Source organism: Salvelinus fontinalis, chromosome 4, assembly GCF_029448725.1.
Source record: "Salvelinus fontinalis isolate EN_2023a chromosome 4, ASM2944872v1, whole genome shotgun sequence".
Taxonomy (NCBI): Eukaryota; Metazoa; Chordata; class Actinopteri; order Salmoniformes; family Salmonidae; genus Salvelinus; species Salvelinus fontinalis.
The window spans coordinates 67,165,189-67,186,559 of NC_074668.1; the positions used below are offsets into that span (position 1 = coordinate 67,165,189).

The 21,371-nt window shown below is 42.5% G+C and overlaps 1 protein-coding gene across 2 annotated transcripts in view; it reads left to right on the top strand.

The window, feature by feature from the left end:
- LOC129854265 (AP-1 complex subunit gamma-1-like) overlaps positions 1 to 21,371 on the top strand; it is a 30,820-nt gene that overhangs the window by 1,247 nt on the left and 8,202 nt on the right. The window contains exons 2-15 of one of the 2 annotated variants that reach the window (XM_055921106.1): positions 10,504 to 10,705; positions 12,027 to 12,151; positions 12,882 to 13,023; positions 16,549 to 16,645; positions 17,361 to 17,437; positions 18,635 to 18,730; positions 18,828 to 18,908; positions 19,000 to 19,154; positions 19,261 to 19,374; positions 19,531 to 19,671; positions 20,258 to 20,312; positions 20,592 to 20,714; positions 20,970 to 21,059; positions 21,196 to 21,320. In XM_055921106.1, the coding sequence (XP_055777081.1) occupies positions 10,505 to 10,705; positions 12,027 to 12,151; positions 12,882 to 13,023; positions 16,549 to 16,645; positions 17,361 to 17,437; positions 18,635 to 18,730; positions 18,828 to 18,908; positions 19,000 to 19,154; positions 19,261 to 19,374; positions 19,531 to 19,671; positions 20,258 to 20,312; positions 20,592 to 20,714; positions 20,970 to 21,059; positions 21,196 to 21,320 (1,622 nt within the window). In that variant the 5' untranslated portion in view covers position 10,504. Of the gene's footprint in view, positions 1 to 10,501; positions 10,706 to 12,026; positions 12,152 to 12,881; positions 13,024 to 16,548; positions 16,646 to 17,360; positions 17,438 to 18,634; positions 18,731 to 18,827; positions 18,909 to 18,999; positions 19,155 to 19,260; positions 19,375 to 19,530; positions 19,672 to 20,257; positions 20,313 to 20,591; positions 20,715 to 20,969; positions 21,060 to 21,195; positions 21,321 to 21,371 lie in introns of both variants that reach the window. The other variant, XM_055921105.1, reaches the window with a different exon arrangement.

The window sequence follows — 21,371 nt, forward strand, 5'->3', positions numbered from 1 at the left end:
GTTAGCTAGTTGTAGCAAACCTCTAATTTCTTAAGTTGTGCCATCCTCAGACTTTTTAAATTAGTGGGTAATTATGCCACCTGCTTCACTTAGGCTATTTAGTACAGCCATTGGGTTTTTTATTTGAGCTTGCTTGCATCTGTGTAGAAAGTTCTTAAAATATTTGACTCCTTTTGAATTGTGATTTCCTGTTTCCCTTTTGCCACCTCTTCTGTCAGTCGATTCTCCTGAAGTCAACATCAGTGTCATATACTCAGATCGACTTGCTTTTTCATTGCATGTTCTTTGTATTTGCATTAAACCAGCTGACAAGTGCCCATGTTTTACCTGCATTTTCAGCCTCTTCAATGAAGGCTTTCTGACAGTACACACTTTTATTGGTAGGCCAATACTTGGCTAAACCATGTAGGTCAATGTTTTGTATAAATGTACTGTCATACTACTTGCAGAATTGTTTTTAGGTTGGAATGGAGGTAGCAGCCTGCTGTAACACTACCAATTAAATATCCCTGTGAGAGTTTGGCTGAGCAGTGACAGCAAAATGAGTGTCAAAGAGAACAATATGCTGGGATATTGTGTTGAAAGGAGCGCTTCCTCTACTATGGTGGCGTTGAATTGTTTCTGTAGCTTAATGAACTTCATCTGCATAACTTTGGGTAAGGAGGAAGTAAATTGTGGCACATACTCCTATACAGTTGCTGTATTATTCTATAGCGTCGGGGTTCTCAATTGGAAAGAGCCACATTGATGGATTGCGTTGTCTCTGGAGTCTGGACATTGGAAATAGAATAGCCTATGTCCCCAGTGGACTCGACCGTGTGTAGAGGTTGTTTTCTCTTACCACTGGTTGCTAGGCTCAGCAGGCTTGTGTATCTTCTAGAGTCTCAGGAGAGGAATGGGCAATTCCATTCGCTCAGGAAATCTGCCACAGCTGGTGTCAGATATGATCCCTTCTGTGGCTAAATGAGGGTGTTGATAACAATCAATGTATCATTATTATTTCTTCCTTTATGCCCAATTTGTTCCCAAAGCAGTCTTAAGTAGCATGATCAAATGCATCAGTATGCATGTGGAGGACAAGGGCCTAATTCAACTGGGACAGGAATAAGTTCAGGGGTGTTTGAGATCCACCCCCTCTAATTGATCAGGATAATGCCTCACGTCAGTCATTCCATTTGACAGCAATGTTTGCGTCACTTGGCTTGACCAAATGACAGTGTTGGCTGTCCAAGCTCCTGTGAAATATAGCGGGACTAAAATCTGTAGCGTGGCCATACAGCTGAACAGTACTGTTTTTGTCCTGGGAGAGTAAGTAAGGCTGAGCAAAGCGGATGTTGGTGAGTGCTTCTTTGGTGGTAGCTGCCCAACAGTTCAGCAAGTGCAAACTTTCTCCACCTATGGTCTTCCTAATCCATCTATTGTGCTCAACCCGTCCTTTCTGTCGAGACCAAATGCATCTTTTGTGCCAGCTTTTGGGGACATAATAAAGAAAAAGTTATGTCTTTCATGTTGTAATTACGGTAATAAAAGAATGTGTGCCTATAAAAGCTATTGCAACGTTGTAGTAGAACCAAAATTTCCTCAAAGTCTTTGTTAGTCTAGCAGACTGGATTTTCCATATCTGTTGTGTGCGCACACTTATGAGCACAGAGGCTGATTGGGGCTTTGGTTACTTGTCAGTCACAGGAAATATAAGCATTTGTTTTGCTCGAGTCATTAAGCCTAGGTGCTGAATGTGTGTTGTCATGATTCATGCATTTAAACAGATTGCTGGACTATAGGGTGTGAATTACTTGTTGCAGTTAATTGTACTTTCTTGTGCTACCAGGGTAGCGACGGAGGTTGCTAATGCATTGTGCCTAAGAAGAACACCTCTAAGCCATGTACGATTTACCATGGGATCTCATCTATGCTGCCCAGTTTCAATTTTAATGGAAAGGAGGAAGTCCGAGTCCCCCTGCTCTTTTGGAATGTGCACTGACCTTCCATTGCACTTTGATCACTGTGACTTCTTACATTATCAACATACTGGCTCATGCAACTATGTTCCTTTTTCTGCACTTTCCTTGTTCCATTTCATTTCCTCCAGACTCCACGGTAGACTGGGCAATATGGCCTGAAAATTTGTAGTTTTTTTTACAAATATATGGGCTATTCACAATGTACACTATATGACCAAAGGTATGTGGACACCTGCTCGTCAAACATCTCATTTCAAAATCATGGGCATTAACATGGAGTTGGTCCCCCTTTTGCTGCTATAATAGCCTCCACTCTTCTGGGAAGGCTTTCCACTAGTTGTTGGAACATTGCTGTGGGGACTTGCTTCCATTCAGCCACGAGCATAAGTGAGGTCGGGCACTGATGTTGGGCGATTAGGCCTGGCTCGCACTCGGCGTTCCAATTCATCCCAAAGATGTTCGATGGGGTTGAGGTTAGGGCTCTCTGCAGGCCAGTCAAGTTCTTCCACATGATCTCGACAAACCATTTCTGTATGGACCTCGCTTTGTGCATGGGGGCATTGTCATGCTGGAACAGGAAAGGGCCTTCCCCAAACTGTTGCCACAAAGTTGGAAGCACAGAATCGTCTAGAATGTCATTGTATGCTGTTGCGTTAATATTTCAATTCGATGGAACTGAGGGGCCTAGCCCATTGTTCCTCCTCCGCCAAACTTTACAATTGGCACTATGCATTGGGGCAGGTAGCGTTCTGGCATCCGCGAAACCCAGATTCGTCCGTCGGACTGCCAGATGATGAAGCGTGATTCATTACTCCAGAGAACATGTTTCCACTTCTCCAGAGTCCAATAGCAGTGAGCTTTACACTAGAGGTCGACCGATTATGATTTTTCAACGCCGATACCGATTTATTGGAGGGCCAAAAAAAGCCGATACCGATTTATTGGAGGACCAAAAGAAGCCGATACCGATTAATCGGACGTTTTATTATTTTTTTTACCCCATTTTATATATATATATATATATATATATATATATATATATATATATATATATATATATTTGTAATAATGACAATTGCAACAATACTGAATGAACAATGAACACTTTTATTTTAACTTAATATAATACATAAATAAAAGCTACTTAGTCTCAAATAAGTAATGAAATATGTTCAATTTGGTTTAAATAATGCAAAAACACAGTGTTGGAGAAGGAGGTAAAAGTGCAATATGTGCCATGTAAAAAAGCGAACGTTTTAGTTCCTTGCTCAGAACATGAGAACATATGAAGCTGGGGGTTCCTTTTAACATGAGTCTTCAATATTCCCAGTTAAGAAGTTTTAGGTTGTAGTTATTATAGAACTACTTCTCTCTATACCATTTGTATTTCATAGACCTTTGACTATTGGATGTTCTTATAGGCACTTTAGTATTGCCAGGCTAATCTCGGGAGTTGATAGGCTTGAAGTCATAAACAGCGCTGTGCTTCAAATATTGTGAAGAGCTGCTGGCAAACGCAGGAAAGTGCTGTTTGAATTCATGTTTACGAGCCTGCTGCTGCCTACCACCGCTCAGTCAGACTGCTACATCAAATCAGAGACTTAATTATAATAAACACAGAAATACGAGCCTTTGGTCATTAATATGGTCAAATCCGGAAATTATCATTTCGAAAACAAAACGTTTATTCTTTCAGTGAAATACGGAACCGTTACGTAGTTTATCGAATGGGTGGCAACCCTAAGTCTAAATATTGCTGTTACATTGCACAACCTTCAATGTTATGTCATAATTATGTAAAAGTCTGGCAAATGAATTATGGTCTTTGTTAGGAAGAAATAGTCTTCACACAGTTTGCAACGAGCCAGGCGACCCAAACTGCTGCATATACCCTGACTCTGCTTACAATGAACGCAAGAGAAGTGACACAATTTCAGGCACCGCATTGATGCAACGCTGGACAAGCTAGTTAACCTAGTAATATCATCAACCATGTGTAGTTAACTAGTGAATATGTTAAGATGTATTGTTTTTTTATAAGATAAGTTTAATGCTAGCGAGCAACTTACCATGGCTCCTCGCTGCCTGCACTAGCTTAACAGGTGGTCAGCCTGCCACGCAGTCTCCTCGTGGATTGCAATATAATCGGCGTCCAAAAATGCTGATTACCGATTGTTATGAAACCATTGCGCGTGGTGATCTTAGCCTTGTGGCTGCTCGGCCATGGAAACCCACTTCATGAAGCTCCCGATAAACAGTTATTATGCTGATGTTGCTTCCAGTAGCAGTTTGGAACTCGGTAGTGAGTGTTGCAACTGAGGACAGATGATTTTTATGTGATACGTGTCCCATTCTGTGAGCTTGTGTGGCCTACCACAACGGCTGAGCCGTTGATACTCCTAGACGTTTCCACTTCGCAATAACAGCACTTACAGTTGACCGGAGCAGTCTAGCAGAGCAGAACATTTTACAAACTGACTTGTTGGAAAGGTGGCAGCTTATGATGTTTCCATGTTGAAAGTCACTGAGCTTTTCAGTACAGGCCATTCTACTGCCAATGTTTGTCTAGGAGATTGCAGGCTGCGTGCTTGATTTTATACACCTGTCAGCAACGTGTGTGCTTGAAATAGCCGAATCCTCTAATTTGAAGGGGTGTCCACATGCTTTTGTGTGTATATATAGTGTATATCTCAATTTAAAAAATATGTTTTTTTAATCTAAATAAGCTTTGCTATACAATTTAAAGGTCAAACAGTCAGCAATAATCTAATGAATTGAGGGCTTGTGAAGTTACCTAGGCTACATTTAAGCCTTCCACAAGACCCACTAATTATTTTGTAACAATAGTTTAACCTGCCTTTTTGCAATAATCAGTAAACTGGCTTTCAAGTCTATGAAAATGCCCTTTTTTATAATTTTTTTAACAAATTGAACTTGAACCAATTATAATGCACAAATCACTAATAATGACACTTGTAGCAAGCATTATAGAAAATGAACAATCTCTCAAGCGCAAGCTCACGTGCCAGTGGGTAGCCAGCTAATTTCTATTTGAAGTTTAACCAAATTGGATCTATTTGCTAGTTAACAAGGTAGGACAGTTGAATTGTTATGAACACACCCTTCTGTCCATCTCTAGCTGTTTGGACAGTTTGCTAGCCTGTCCACTTTGTTCAGATGTGTTAATCAACTGTCGTTTTTTTCTCTGAGAACGAGTAGCAGCGCAGTACAATAGCGCAGTACAATTGTGGTGTTCAGAACGGCATCTCGGAAAGCACAACTGGTTGATCCTCGTCGCGGATGGGCAATTTCAGCAGACGACTACACCGTGTTCCACTCCTGTACGCTATAAACAAGAAGTGGATCCAGTGGGCAAACGATCACCAACACTGGACAATTGATGACTGGAAAAACATTGCCTGGAACATGACTGCAAGTTTAGTTTACTTGAGTGGCCTGCACAGTCCCCAGACCTCAACCCAATAGAGCATGTTTGGGATGAGATGTAACGGGCTGTACGCAGCATGACTGGACCGCCGTCCAATCTGCAGCATCTGCGTGATGCCATCGCGTTAGCATGGACCCACATCCCTGTGGAACGTTTGACACCTTGTAGAATACCCCAAATAATTCAGGCTGTTCTGGATTGGTGTACGTAATAAACCTGCCGGTGAGTGTAAGTTAACTTAAATTTGGCACATCTTAGATAATTATATCCAGCTCAGGGCCCCAGCTATGCATTTGGTTTTCTAAGGGGCTAGATGTCAAGATAATGCTTGTTGGTTACAGCAGAGACAATCAATTCCCTCCTGGATTAAGATCCATGTTGCCTAAATATATATATATATATTTTTTAAAGAAATATAACCATTTGTGTGCACTAACGGTAATACCGTATACCCTGGTTTTGGAAAAAGTCTTTGATGTGACAACATAACTGGTGTTATTATTGGATTGTCTGTAATCTGTTGGACCTTTTTGTGTGTACAGCCTTTATATTTTCCCTAGTTCTAAGAGGGTCTCTGCTCTGTGCATTCTTTTTTCAGTAACAACATCAGCTCTGAGGCGGCTAGATGCAGAAAATAGCTTTGTTCAGCAACTAATTACTGTCATCCCTCTTGCTGTAACTGCTTAATTACATTATCCATGCTAACAGATAAGAGCCCTGCTTCTTTTGAGATGGGAAGCCATAAAACACACATCTTCTCTGCATGCAGGAGCCAGCGGTAATAACTTTCCCTGTTTGTTCCTGGCATAGTGCGCGTGATGGATCCCCTGTTGTGGCGGTGGTGCATTAACACACACCCCTCTCACCAGGCCCTTCACTGCAATAAACAAGGCCTCCTCCAGACCCACTGCTGGTGCCAGGCCCTTGACTTTGTTCAGCCTGCCCAGGGTTTCTCTTACATCCTCTGTCACTCTGCTGTGTCTGGCTGTAGTACTGTAAGTGTACACTTTCTGAATGTACCACACTAGAGGGTAGGCCGCAGTGTTAATTGCTTTAACTCAGGTGTTGAAAGTCAAACGTGTCATTGCTGTAGGGGTTTCTGAAAGCAGGAAGTAAAGTTTGTTTAGCACACCCAATGACGACGTGCCTTTGGAATGCCGAGATCTGTTGGTCTTTTGTCGTAAGAGTCACATCATATGACTTGGCATCTGTGTTTCATGTGTAGTTATTACACATTCATAGTTTCCCCTCAAGGGAGACCGCATATCCATGGCTCTGATTGTGCCAGTTTGTTACTTCTTTCTCTACTGAATCTTTAAAGATAAAAGCCTATTGAGCAATTTTGTCACTATCTCTTAACTGCCAAGAGAGCAATCCTTCCTCTGTGCTTCCGGATTGCTCTCACACCACCGCTGGGCTCATCCTCACTAGCAGACAATTCATGAAGGATTGTGATGCAGCTCAGTGCTCATGCACCATTTACCCAACGAATTCCTGCAGGGTTTTAACGCAGAGTTTCTAAACCCAGGGGCGCAACATCGTGAGACTTCGGGAACGCTTGCGGAACGGAACAAACAGACCAGGCCGTGGTATGAGAATTCAATAAGGGAAGTGAAATTCTTCCTTGGTTGTTAATTTTCTCAAAGTCTAAAGGCATCCTAGATTATAAAAAATGTCCTAAGTAGTTGAACATGTTATTACTTCAACCTTGTGAAAGTGACAAACTGACACATTTACATTTTCGTCAAAAACTACGCAGTTCGGTGCGAGATGACCGTTAGACCCAATGACGTGTTTCTACGCATGAGCTTAGCTAGCCAAATTTAGCTAGCCAAATTTTCCATGACATCGCCTACAAGTGTGATCGGGGAGAAGCAGTTTTAACCTGTCTTCATACTGTACTCTTGACTTAGTCAAGGTCTCATTTACCTGTTTTGTATATTTGATCCTCTGAAATGGGCATGAGACCGATTTTAGTCAACTAGTGTGTAGATCCAACATGCAGGCTTCCTCTTCTTGACCAGAGGCCACTGGATTGTGGTAGTTGTGTGCACATACAGACTAGGTGGTCAACCTGCTGTACATTGCTGGCCTCTGGTGAATGTTATACAACACAGGAAGTCTACTTATCAAATGGGAAGTAGTACAGTGTATTTGTCATTATCATCTTGCCGCCTACCTATAAAAACAAATCCAATCCCTCTATCTCTGAGTCAGACACATACAGTGGGGAGAACAAGTATTTGATACACTGCCGATTTTTGCAGGTTTTCCTACTTACAAAGCATGTAAAGGTCTGTCATTTTTATCATAGGTACACTTCAACTGTGAGAGACAGAATCTAAAACAAAAATCCAGAAAATCACATTGTATGATTTTTAAGTAATTAATTTGCATTTTATTGCATGACATAAGTATTTGATCACCTACCAACCAGTAAGAATTCCGTCTCTCACAGACCTGTTAGTTTTTCTTTAAGAAGCCCTCCTGTTCTCCACTCATTACCTGTATTAACTGTACCTGTTTGAACTCGTTACCTGTATAAAAGACACCTGTCCACACACTCAATCAAACAGACTCCAACCTCTCCACAATGGCCAAGACCAGAGAGCTGTGTAAGGACATCAGGAATAAAATTGTAGACCTGCACAAGGCTGGGATGGGCTACAGGACAATAGGCAAGCAGCTTGGTGAGAAGGTAACAACTGTTGGCGCAATTATTAGAAAATGGAAGAAGTTCAAGATGACGGTCAATCACCCTCGGTCTGGGGCTCCATGCAAGATCTCACCTAGTGGGGCATCAATGATCATGAGGAAGGTGAGGGATCAGCCCAGAACTACACGGCAGGACCTGGTCAATGACCTGAAGAGAGCTGGGACCACAGTCTCAAAGAAAACCATTAGTAACACACTACGCCATCATGGATTAAAATCCTGCAGCGCACGCAAGGTCCCCCTGCTCAAGCCAGCACATGTCCAGGCCCGTCTGAAGTTTGCCAATGACCATCTGGATGATCCAGAGGAGGAATGGGAGAAGGTCATGTGGTCTGATGAGACAAAAATAGAGCTTTTTGGTCTAAACTCCACTCGCTGTGTTTGGAGGAAGAAGAAGGATGAGTACAACCCCAAGAACACATCCCAACCGTGAAGCATGGAGGTGGAAACATCAGTCTTTGGGGATGCTTTTCTGCAAAGGGGACAGGACGACTGCACCGTATTGAGGGGAGGATGGATGGGGCCATGTATCGCGAGATCTTGGCCAACAACCTCCTTCCCTCAGTAAGAGCATTGAAGATGGGTCGTGGCTGGGTCTTCCAGCATGACAACGACCCAAAACACACAGCCAGGGCAACTGAGTGGCTCCGTAAGAAACATCTCAAGGTCCTGGAGTGGCCTAGCCAGTCTCCAGACCTGAACCCAATTGAAAATCTCTGGAGGGAGCTGAAAGTCCGTATTGCCTAGCGACAGCCCCGAAACCTGAAGGATCTGGAGAAGGTCTGTATGGAGGAGTGGGCCAAAATCGCTGCTGCAGTGTGTGCAAACCTGGTCAAGAACTACAGGAAACGTATGATCTCTGTAATTGCAAACAAATGTTTCTGTACCAAATATTAAGTTCTGCTTTTCTGATGTATCAAATACTTATGTCATGCAATAAAATGCAAATTAATTACTTAAAAATCATACAATGTAGCCTCCCGGGTGGCGGCGTGGTCTAGGGCACTGCATCGCAGTGCTAACTGCGCCAACAGTCTCTGGGTTCACGCCCAGGCTCTGTCGCAGCCGGCCGCGACCGGGAGGTCCGTGGTGCGACGCACAATTGGGCTAGCGTCGTCCGGGTTAGGGAGGGTTTGGCCGGTAGGGATATCCTTGTCTCATCGCGCTCCAGCAACTCCTGTGGCGGGCCGGGCGCAGTGCGCGCTAACCAAGGGGGCCAGGTGCACGGTGTTTCCTCCGACACATTGCTGCGGCTGACTTCCGGGTTGGAGGCGTGCTGTGTTAAAGAAGCAGTGTGGCTTGGTTGGGTTGTGCTTCAGAGGATACATGGCTTTCGACCTTCGTCTCTCCCGAGCCCGTACGGGAGTTGTAGCGATGAGACAAGATAGTAATTACTAGCGATTGGATACCACGAAAATTGGGGAGAAAAGGGGATAAAAATAATAATAATTGTTTTAGATTCCGTCTCTCACAGTTGAAGTGTACCTATGATAAAAATTACAGACCTCTACATGCTTTGTAAGTAGGAAAACCTGCAAAATATGCAGTGTATCCAATACTTGTTCTCCCCACTATCATTAATGGGGTGAGATTATATGCTTGTGTCTAATCATTTAATTCTGATTGCATCCTCATGGAGCAGCGTTCTTGTTAGAATGGGAGTACATTAGTAACATCATAGAGGCACGGTACTGTGAGTTCTCTTGTGTTTGCCAGGTCTGTACCTGGCTGGTGTTTTAGAAATGGGGCACTGTACTCCTATTGTTATTCCTCTGTGTGGCTGCATGTAAATACTGGAGAATGTAATCTCATCACCAAGCATGTGCCCCTTCAATATTTAATCACCCTCGACTGGTTTGAAACCTTAGTGTTCTCTTCACAAGCTTCTGAGCAAGGAATTCTCCACTTGTCACATTTGAGGCTGTACTCACAGAACAATGCTAATTTGCTATTCAAATGTTTTTCATTACATAGGCTACCAAAAAATACCATTACAGGAGTATGCATTTATCTTATAGAATGGCTTCATAATGATAACCATAATGAGCTAGACAGAAGTGGTGGTCAGGTGATTTTACTAGCCCCCCATCTACATGCACTTTAACTCCGAAATGCATACAGACAGACACTCTGTGGACCCACCATCACCCCAGACATTTTTCTTTCATTCGTGTTAATGGATTTGTCCTCTATTTACGGCTGTAGTAATGCCTTAAGCAATACAAATGTTGGAGAAACAAATAAGTTACTCATATTATTGTCATTTTCCTCCCATACTTTCATAATGACATACTTTCACCTACCGGCTGTCAGATTAGGATATGACTTTGCAGTAAGGCCACCTGTGCCAAATGTTTAGTTTCTCCGTGTTTTCCAGAGGATGCCAGCGCCGATCAGACTGCGGGAGCTGATCCGGACCATCCGGACGGCTCGGACCCAGGCAGAGGAGCGTGAGATGATCCAGAAAGAGTGTGCTGCTATACGCTCGTCCTTCAGAGAGGAAGACAACACTTACCGCTGTAGAAATGTGGCTAAGCTACTCTACATGCACATGCTGGGCTACCCAGCGCACTTTGGGCAGGTATGTTTAAAAAGAACACTTCTTAATTTATTAACCTAATGTCTTGTTGTTTCTGCCAGTGAATGTGTCTCTCGCTGAAGAGCGCAGTTTTGTGAACGGATGACTACAGCTCAGCGTTCAACACCATAGTGCCCTCAAAGCTCATCACTAAGCTAAGGACTCTGGGGCTAAACGCCTCCCTCAGCAACTGGATCCTAGACTTCCTGACTGGCTGCCCCAGGTGTTAAGGGTAGGGAACAACACATCCGCCACGCTGATCCTCAACACAGGGGCTCATCAGGGGTGCGTGCTCAGTCCCTTCCTGTGCTCCCTGTTCACTCATGACTGCATGGCCAGGCACGACTCCGAACACCATCAAGTTTGCCAAGGACACAACAGTGGTAGGCCTGATCACCGACAACGATGAGACAGCCTATAGGGAGGAGGTCAGAGACCTGGTCGTGTGGTGCCAGGACAACAACCTCTCCCTCAACATGATCAAGACAAATTGTGAACTACAGGAAAAGGAGAATGGCGCACGCCCCCACAGGTTGAGAGCTTCAAGTTCCTTGGTGTCCACATCACCAACAAACTATCATGGTCCAAACACACTAAGACAGTCATGAAGAGGGCATGGCAAAGCCTATTCCCCCTCAGGAGACTGAAAAGATTTGGCATGGGTTCTCAGATCCTCAAAAGGTTCTACAGCTGCACCATCGAGAGCATCCTGACTGGTTGCATCAATGGCTGGTATGCCAACTGCTCGGCCTCCGACTGCAAGGCACTACAGAGGGTAGTGCGTACGGCCCAGTACATCACCGGGGCCAAGCTTCCTGCCATCCAGGACCTCTATATCAGGCGGTGTCAGAGGAAGGCCCTAAAAGTTGTCAAGGACTCCAGCTACCCCAGTCATAGACTGTTCTCTCTGCTACCTCACGGCAAGTGGTACCAGAGTGCGAAGTCGAGGTCCAAAAGCCTTCTTAACAGCTTCTACCCCCAAGCCATAAGACTCCTGAACAGCTAATCAAAGGGCTACCCAGACCCCTCTTTTACGCTGCTGCTACTCTGTTTATTATCTATGCATAGTCACTTTAACTCTACCTACATGTACATATTACCTTGACTAACCGGTGCCCCCGCACATTGACTCTGTACCGGTGCCCCCTGTATATAGCCTCGCTTGTTATTTTACTGCTGCTATTTTAATTATTTGTTACTTTTATTTAAAAAATTTACTTAACACTTATTTGTATTTTTTTTCTTAACTGCTCAAAGCATTGTTGGTTAAGGGCTTGTAAGTATGTGACAAATAGAATTTGATTTGATGATTTTTTTTTTCCAGCTGGAGTGCCTGAAGTTGATTGCGTCCCAGAAGTTCACTGACAAACGGATAGGGTACTTGGGAGCCATGTTACTGTTGGACGAGAGGCAGGACGTCCATCTACTAATGACAAACTGCATCAAGAAGTAAGGCAGGCCAAAACCGCATTGGCTCAAACACACTATCCTGACAGGAACAGCTGCTGATTTGTAGTGTGGGAGTAGAGATAAGAGCTGTGCTGCAGGAGGTGGTGATGTGCACCAACACCAGTGTTCTGTTACTGCCAGAAATGTTACTCATGAGTGGTGCTCTCGCCAGCAGCGTGTGCTTCTGATGTTGGATACGGAAACAGCCCCATAACCTGCCGGACCAGCTGTTGCATCTTTTTCTCAATCTCTTGCTCTCGTGCACATTTTTCTTCTTTCCTGTAAACCCCGCTCTATCCGTCGTCCATTTTACCTACCTCTTCCTGTTTCTTATATTTTTTTCTTTCCTCTTTCTCTTCTACCTATCAGCGCCATCCTATGTTTCTGATCTATTATCTCCCTATGAACGGGGATACAGCCACATTCCAAAGTTTAGGTTGAAAACAAAAGGCATTTGCCATTAAGAACCTTAGACTTTGGAATTGTCTGCCAGAGATCAGGCTTGAAGATGCAGTGCCTGTTTTTAAATCCCTTTTGAAGACACACTTTTATAAAGATGCTTTTAATGTATGATTTTAATTAGTTATCTTTTTTTCATTCTCCTTCCTCCTGTCTATATTTCTTTGTTAGTACTTTTATTTCATGATGTGAAGCACTTTTACTTTATACGCTATATAAATAAAGTTTTATTATCTGCTATCCACTCCTTCTTCCCCCTGTCCTTCCTCAGTGATCTGAATCACAGCACGCAGTATGTCCAGGGCCTGGCCTTGTGCACTCTGGGCTGCATGGGCTCCTCAGAGATGTGTCGAGACCTGGCTGGAGAGGTGGAGAAGCTGCTCAAAACATCCAACTCCTACCTGAGGAAAAAGGTACCTCATTCTCACCTAGCCCACATTCACTCTTTACAAAGAAGTGTTAGTCAGGTGATCAGTTTAAAGTTCGTTAGCAGACCTGCCAACCTGCACTCGTTTTACGTAACATGCTCACAATTTGAGGTCAAAGTATGCTGGTACGAAGTACCCCAAAATACGCTTCTATTGGTACAACTGTCTGAAGTTGGAGCTGAGCCAATCAGGACTTGGGCGAAGAGAAAAAATCTCAAGCTCTCCACTCCGGCCCGCCCCCCGTAGTTGTAGTAGTCTACTATTTTCCTCCCTCGAGCTGAATGGCAGCTCTCCACTTTGTCCGTTGATACCGCTGATGTGTAACAAAAAAGGGTAGGGAAAATGGAGAACGAACTATTCGGCGAATACATTTTCCAATGTTGTATGTGTTAGTCAAGCACACAATCACTATTTTGTAGTTAGCTCCTTCTACATGAAGACAAATGTAGTTAGCTACAGTGTTTAGTCAACAGACATGGCAGAGAGAGCTGTTCCGCTCCTTCACAGAAAGTTATATTAGACTGTCTTAAGATTAGTAGGCCTATGTAGATGTAATCAGTTGTTGATCTGGCCTCTTGATCCAGCTGTATGTCAACAGTAGGTAATGTTGTGATAATAATCAGTTCACCAATGACAAGTCATGTTGATGAATGGTAGTCTGACCTTGATGGATTAGGTCAAGGATGGAGATCTGAAACAAGCTGATATAGACCTTGTTCAGTTGTTTCATATTCCAAATAGCCTACAGTAAGCTAGACCACTACATTATATCCAGTAATTTAATTATTCTCTTATTCTAAATGTTCTCCCCAAACAAAATTTAAGGAGCCAGTTTACATTTTTACTAGACTATCCACATAAAGACACCTATTAATTAGAATAATCAAAAACCCCTAAATGTAACCTAGAAAAATGTGACTGTGCTCTGGGCAGGGGCACAGCCATGGGAGGGCATAGGCCCACCCACTAGGGAGCTAGGCCCAGCCAATCAGAATATGTTTTTCCCAACAAAAGGGCTTTATTACAGACAGAAATACTCCTCAGTTTCATTAGCTGTCCGGGTGACTGGTCTCAGACTATCCCGCAGGTGAAGAAGCCGGATGTGGCGGTGTCATGGTTACACTTGGTCTGTGGTTGTGAGGCTGGTTGGATGTACTGCCAAATTCTCTAAAACGACGGAGGTGGCTTATGGTAGAGAAATTAACATAAAAGCTCTGGTGGACATTCCTGCCATTTGCATGCGCCTTCAAAAACTTGAGACGTCTGTGGCATTGTTGTGACACAGCTGCACATTTTAGAGTGGCCTTTCATTGTCCCCGGCACAAGGTGCACCTGTGTAATGATCATGCTGTTTAATTAGCTTCTTGATATGCTTCACCTGTCAGGTGGATGGATTATATTGACAAAGGAGAAATGCTCACTAACAGGGATGTAAACAAATTTGTGCAGAACATTTGAGAGAAATAAGCTTTTTGTGCATATGGAACGTTTTAATTTCAGATCATGGGACCTGCACTTTATATTAGAGGTCGACCGATTAATCGGAATGGCCGATTTAATCGGGGCCGATTTCAAGTTTTCATAACAATCGGAAATCTGTATTTTTGGGTGCCGATTCTTTTAAATTTTATATATTATTATTTTTTACACCTTTTATTTAATCTTTATTTAACTAGGCAAGTCAGTTAAAGAACACATTCTTATTTTCAATGACAACCTAGGAACGAGGCAGAACGACAGATTTTTTTACCTTGTCAGCTCGGTGGATCCAATCTTGCATTGATTACATTGCACTCCACGAGGAGCCTGCCTTTTAGCGAATGCAGTAAGCTAAGGTAAGTTGCTAGCTAGCATTAAACTTATCTTATAAAAAACAATCAATCAATGACTGTCATTGCTCCAATGTGTACTTAACCATAAACATCAATGCCTTTCTTAAAATCAATACACAAGTATATAATTTTAAACCTGCATATTTAGCTAAAAGAAATCCAGGTTAGCAGGCAATATTAACCAGGGGAAATTGTGTCATTTCTCTTGGGTTCATTGCACGCAGAGTCAGGGTATATGCAACAGTTTGGGCCGCCTGGCTCTTTGCGAACTAATTTGCCAGAACTTTACGTAATTATGACAACATTGAAGGTTGTGCAATGTAACAGAAATATTTAGACTCATGGATGCCACCCGTTAGATAAAATACGGAACGGAATAAACGTTTTGTTTTCGAGGTGATAGTTTCCGGATTAGTCAAAGGTTATATGGTTTAGAGAGAAATAGTCGACGTGTTATAATTCCTGTAATAACTTGCGGCTGAATTTGAAAGGGGTTCCTTCGTTATTTTACCGTTCATGTCTTCCATAGAGAATGTCTTGATCTACTTCAAATAAGGTCTGTGTTTCGTGCAGGCTTAAACCGCCTCGATGTTTTGATACCCGTGTAAATCTCACTAGGATAAGGTAACGTTTGTCAACATATTTTCATAAATCCATTCTACAATTATTTTTTTTTATCTTCGCTAATATTTAGGCAATACTGATCAGAGTTACCTTGTGCTATGGATATCTACACAGTTATAAAATTGGCACGGTGATGTAAGCCTACACGAAACACGGACCTTATTTTAAGTGAATCTAAAAAATATCCTATGGAATAAATGAAGGAACCGCTTTTCAGATTTTGCTAGGTGTCATGGGAATTATGACTCGCACTTTGGTTGTCAATTCTTACCATGCCCATTATTAAAATAGGATTTCCTGCATATAGAAATTAAAGTTTTTGTTTTCAACATTCATCACAGGTAACTTAAAGTCTATTTTTATTCAAACAGTTGAGAGTATTTGTCTCCTAAGCAGACTCTTCAGTATCATTGTCACTTTAGAGCTGTGTGCGTGTGTATTTATGTATTACATTAAGTTAAAATAAGTGTTCATTGTTCATTCAGTATTGTTGCAATTGTCATTATTACAAAAATGTGTGTGTCTGTATTATTTATATATATATATATATATATATATATATATAATAAATAAATTAAAAATCGATTTTAATCGGTATCGGCTTTTTTTGTCCTCCAATAATCGGTATCGGCATTGAAAAATCATAATCGGTCGACCTCTACTATATATGTATCATTCTATTTTTTTGTTCAGGAAATGGCAGTTAAAGGTTTTTCAAAAATGCAAAATGCTCCAACTTTCTGAGTGGGAAGTTGACTGACCCCCTCGAGATCTCCCCTATACTCCCCCCAGAAATGTCAATGCATTTCTGGTTAGATACTGAAGAGCAGCCAAGTACCCATAAGTCTATAGCCTAACATTCCTACTGAGACAGTCTTCTGACAAAATCGTTGTTAGGCACAAAAACAAATAAAAAGTGCCTTTTCTTATGATTTGAGCAGTGTGGGTGTTGCCTCGGTAAAGTCGTACTCATAAAAATTATTTAAGGTTGGCAGGTCTGTTTTAGCATGTCATAGTTGAGCACTTTGGAAAACATTTTTAATTTTCTCCCCAGGCGGCATTGTGTGCAGTCCACGTCATCAGGAAGGTCCCAGAGCTGATGGAAATGTTCCTCCCTGCCACAAAAAACCTGCTGAGCGAGAAGAACCACGGTGAGACAACCGGGGGCTGGGGGCTACTATGTCCTGCACAGAGAGCATTGGGTTTGGTCACTCACAGATAAAATGGGGATGCTGTGTCCTTCAAAGGGAAAATTGGACTGGTGCCCTCTATACAGTTGAAATGTCCTTCAGTGAACAGAGCTGGATTAATGACTGTTTCCTGATGAGCTGTGGGGCTGCTGCGTCCTTCAGTTTTCAATTGATCACCTCAGGTGTTTTCACTAGACACTGATGGGTGTCATAGTACAATGGCTGATGTTCTGACAGCTTTATAAAGTGATGCTCTTGTCAGAACCAACGTTATTGCTACGAATATGTTTCTAACGAGTTTGATAGATTAAGTTGCCCATAGAAACTGTCAGTTCAGTTTTGTGTTTTTCCCCACAATGGTCAAGGTAAGGATTTGGGGAGGGCAAGTTGATGCTAGATACATACCCGTAGTTGTCTTTGTAGTGCTTAATGACGTTAAACTGACACGTACTAAGAGTGAGAATCCAGATTATAAACCACCACAACGGAACCAGCAAACAGCTTCCTCATAGACTATGTTCCTTATTTTAGTAACAATGCTGTGACATTGCTAAGACATTGACTCCCAGGGAATTGGCAAGGAAATCTGTGCAAATTTTGTGAGCTTCTACTGTCCATCGGGGATGCTGTTTGTTGACCTTAATTCAAACAACAAGTTTCTCTTTGTCTCCTTAAGGTGTTCTCCATACTTCTGTTGTCCTCCTCACTGAAATGTGTGAAAGAAGTCCTGACATGCTCTTACACTTCAGAAAGGTATGGATAGCCACCATCTAATTAGTGAAATTACTGCTATCAAGAGTTTTTGGGTAACACGTCATCAAATCTTTAGGGAGTTAATTAAGCATTTGTCCTAAGCTCACTCTACATTTCATTCTCTCTAAGTACTCATTTCCCTTTCACTATGACTGTTTTGGATATACTTCAAACATATTTTGCCTTTTGAATCCTTGGATTACATTTCCCCTTAAGGTTTGCTCTACATTCATAGTAGGCCTGTTTCAATCGTATCTCCTTGCCTCGCTTATTTCCTCGCTGTATCTCTAGTGGCTCTGTACCTCTTTCCCTTAGCCATAACAACCTTGAGCCAGTCTCCCACCCCTCATGTTCCAGATCAGAACATGACTTTGAGCTCTCTAAAAGTGAATCTTCCCTAACATCTATCTCATATTTTTTCTGTCATTTGTCTTTGTTACAATTCCTGCATTGTGTTAGAATGAGAAGGTAAGAGTACATTCTGGTTTCATAGCTGGTGCATGCTGTTACTAGTAATCACACGGTCACTGTAGATGTAATCAAATCTGTGTTCCGTAAAGTTCCTTTTTGTCTTTTTGATTTAGACTTTTACAGCGCTCATATGTTGGTGTTCTCTTTTTGATATCATGACAGGATTTTTAAAATGTTTCTTAGACATCTCTCACTATTGTAAATGTGTCATCATCAACCTAATGTGTAACTCGTTTGATCACCGTATGTTGAAAACAACATGATGGATCTGTTTTCAATTGATCACCTCAGGTGTTTTCACTAGACACTGATGGTTTTATGTCTGTTAAAAGGGGGGTATGTGTCTGTATGCGTACAAATATATATTTCAGAAAAATATATTCGCATTGGTGCAAATTGTATATGAATATTCTTGCCTAGCATTCCTGGTAAGAATGATTCGGGTTAAATTTCATCCAGATGTGATTGAATGTTACATCACAGTTCGATTAGCTTTTTAAAACCCAACATCCTAACTGAATGTTTTCATACAATCAATGCTGTCTTGATTACCATAACCCAGAAATGTAAGTTACATTGACGATTAAATCAAGAGAATGTAAAGAATAACTGCACATTCTACACAATACTTTGTCAAGTTATTTCACTAACAAGGTTGGACACCGATTCCTTAGAAATAAAGACCTTGACCCTTGATAGTACCCCTCTCCTGTTGGTCTTTTGTAGTTGGTTCCACAGCTGGTGAGAATCCTGAAGAATCTGATCATGTCTGGTTACTCTCCTGAGCATGACGTGTCTGGCATCAGTGACCCCTTCCTGCAGGTGAGACCTTTAACCTTGTGTTTAGTTCAAATCATTTTATCTTCTGTAACATAAACTTGGCTAGGCCAGTCAGTGATGCCCCTTGACCTCATTGCAGGTGCGGATATTGAGACTCTTGCGAATTCTGGGCAGGAGTGATGATGACTCAAGTGAAGCAATGAATGACATTCTTGCACAGGTGAGAATATAGGTTAATCAATAGTACTCGAGGCTTACTGCCCTAGAGAGATGGCCTTACAATCAGACTAATGGTTTCTTCGCCCTTGTAGGTGGCAACCAACACCGAGACCAGTAAAAATGTAGGCAATGCAATCCTCTACGAGACAGTACTGACCATAATGGACATCAAATCAGAAAGTGGATTGAGGGTGTTGGCCATCAACATACTGGGACGCTTCCTTCTCAACAATGACAAAAATATTAGGTAAGTAACACACTTGGGGAACTAATTCATTGAATGATCTGAACATAGGTCATCAAAGTCCCAGGTAATATAACACTTTGATGGTGTCTTTTTGTCCACCCTCAAGATATGTGGCACTGACGTCCCTACTTAAGACTGTACAGACGGACCACAATGCAGTGCAGAGGCATCGGAGCACCATTGTGGACTGTCTAAAAGACCTGGATGTGTCCATCAAGAGGTGAGACCTACACCTAAATGAGGAGAACATGAGTGACATACAGTATAGACATTAGTACATAAAACACTGCTAGTCACTGTACATACATTTCTGACCCTTACTTGCAGAAGATGTAGAGATTTCCTTGTCTTATCGTCCTCCCATTCTCCTCGCTAGGCGTGCGATGGAGCTGAGCTTCGCCCTGGTGAATGGGAATAACATCCGAGGCATGATGAAGGAGCTGCTCTACTTCCTAGACTCCTGTGACCCAGAATTCAAAGCGGACTGTGCGTCCGGAGTCTTCCTGGCTGCAGAGAAGTAAGGCTCGGGTTTGGTCCAGTTAGAGCTGGAAGATCCATAGAGATCAGTCTTTGCCAATCAGAAGGCTCTTGCTAGTTCCATAGCAACATTAAGCAGTTGCACCATGTGAAACCGTTCTCAACATTATCCCGTGGCTTGTAGGTCTTTACCACCTCATTTTGTTTATTGGCCGTTGCTCAGCAGTTGTAGTAGTGGTTCGAGAAGTAATAGAAGGATTAGTAGTGATTGCATGAAGCCATGGCAGCAGTCGTTTTTGCATGTGGGCTGTTCACACAGATCCTGACGGAATGCCTCAGTTTACTTGCATTAGGAATGTAGGCTTAGAGAGTAGATTACAGCCAGTGGCCTCAAGCACCTCCAATGATTAACTATTGTTTCTGCATCCTCCGGTTAATGTGTGTGGCTTACTTACTAAAATGCTGTGTGATGAAAAAAATGAGTGATCCATCGTCAGAGCATGACATTGTTGAAACCATATATTTTCTGACAGCATAAACCTCAGTCCAACTTTTTTCATTTCATGGTTATATGATCCTCCACTCAGTGTAATGCAGAGGTGACTGATGCGTGTTCTGTCTCACAGGTATGCGCCTTCAAAAAGATGGCACATTGACACCATCATGAGAGTCCTGACAACGGTATATGTATAATTTCATCAAATACTTTTCTCTGCACAGATGATGGTAAAAGAAATAAATATGCTTGACTGTTGAGTGACGAATCCTTGAGTGATCCATCGACTGAACTGCAAATGATGATCTCATCATATCTGACAACAGCTGCTTTTTACCATCTTAGACACTTGGTGTCTAGTCTTGAAAGTGTTTTTGTTGCTGACCCTATACAAAATTATCATCTGCCTCATTATCCATTTTGAGATGTTTTTTTAATTTTTAACAACACCTTTTTGTGTCCAGGCGGGGAGCTATGTCCGAGACGACTCTGTCCCCAACCTCATCCAGCTCATCACCAACAGTGTGGAGATGCATGCCTACACGGTGCAGAGACTCTACAAAGCCCTGCTGGATGACATCTCACAGGTCCGAGACATCTCTGGTCACACACACGTCATACACACGCCTTGTATGATAAGGGGAAAACACACATTGAAACAGCCCAGTAACCAGGCAAATAAGAGGAACCTGACAATGAATATGTTGATTGAAACGTTATTGGATCACTAAAGATCACATTTGGAAGTAGCAAACAGTGTGTGGATGTTTCCCTTCCTCTCTGAGGAGGACTGGTTACAGTGAATCTGATCTTTCTGAAGTATAAGCGTTTGTCTGCCATAGCAACCACTGGTCCAGGTGTCATCCTGGTGTATAGGGGAGTATGGAGACCTGCTGGTATCTGGACAGTGTGAGGAGGAGGAGCCCATCCAGGTAGACCTCCTCAAGCACTCAATCACCTCAACTATTTCATCTAGAACGTTACACACAACACGTCTACGTGCACTGCCGACCTCAAGTTGAAGTGTATATATTTTCTCCCATTTTGTTTGCATTTTGTTTGCAACAGGTGACAGAGGATGAAGTCCTGGATGTTTTGGAAGGTCTTCTTGTGTCCAACTTGTCCGCCCCTGTAACCCGTGGTTACTCCCTCACTGCCATCATGAAGCTGTCTACTCGCTTTAGCAGTGTCAAGTAAGTCCCCCCGCCCCTTAGCTCTGAAATGAATGGAAGGACGCACACTCA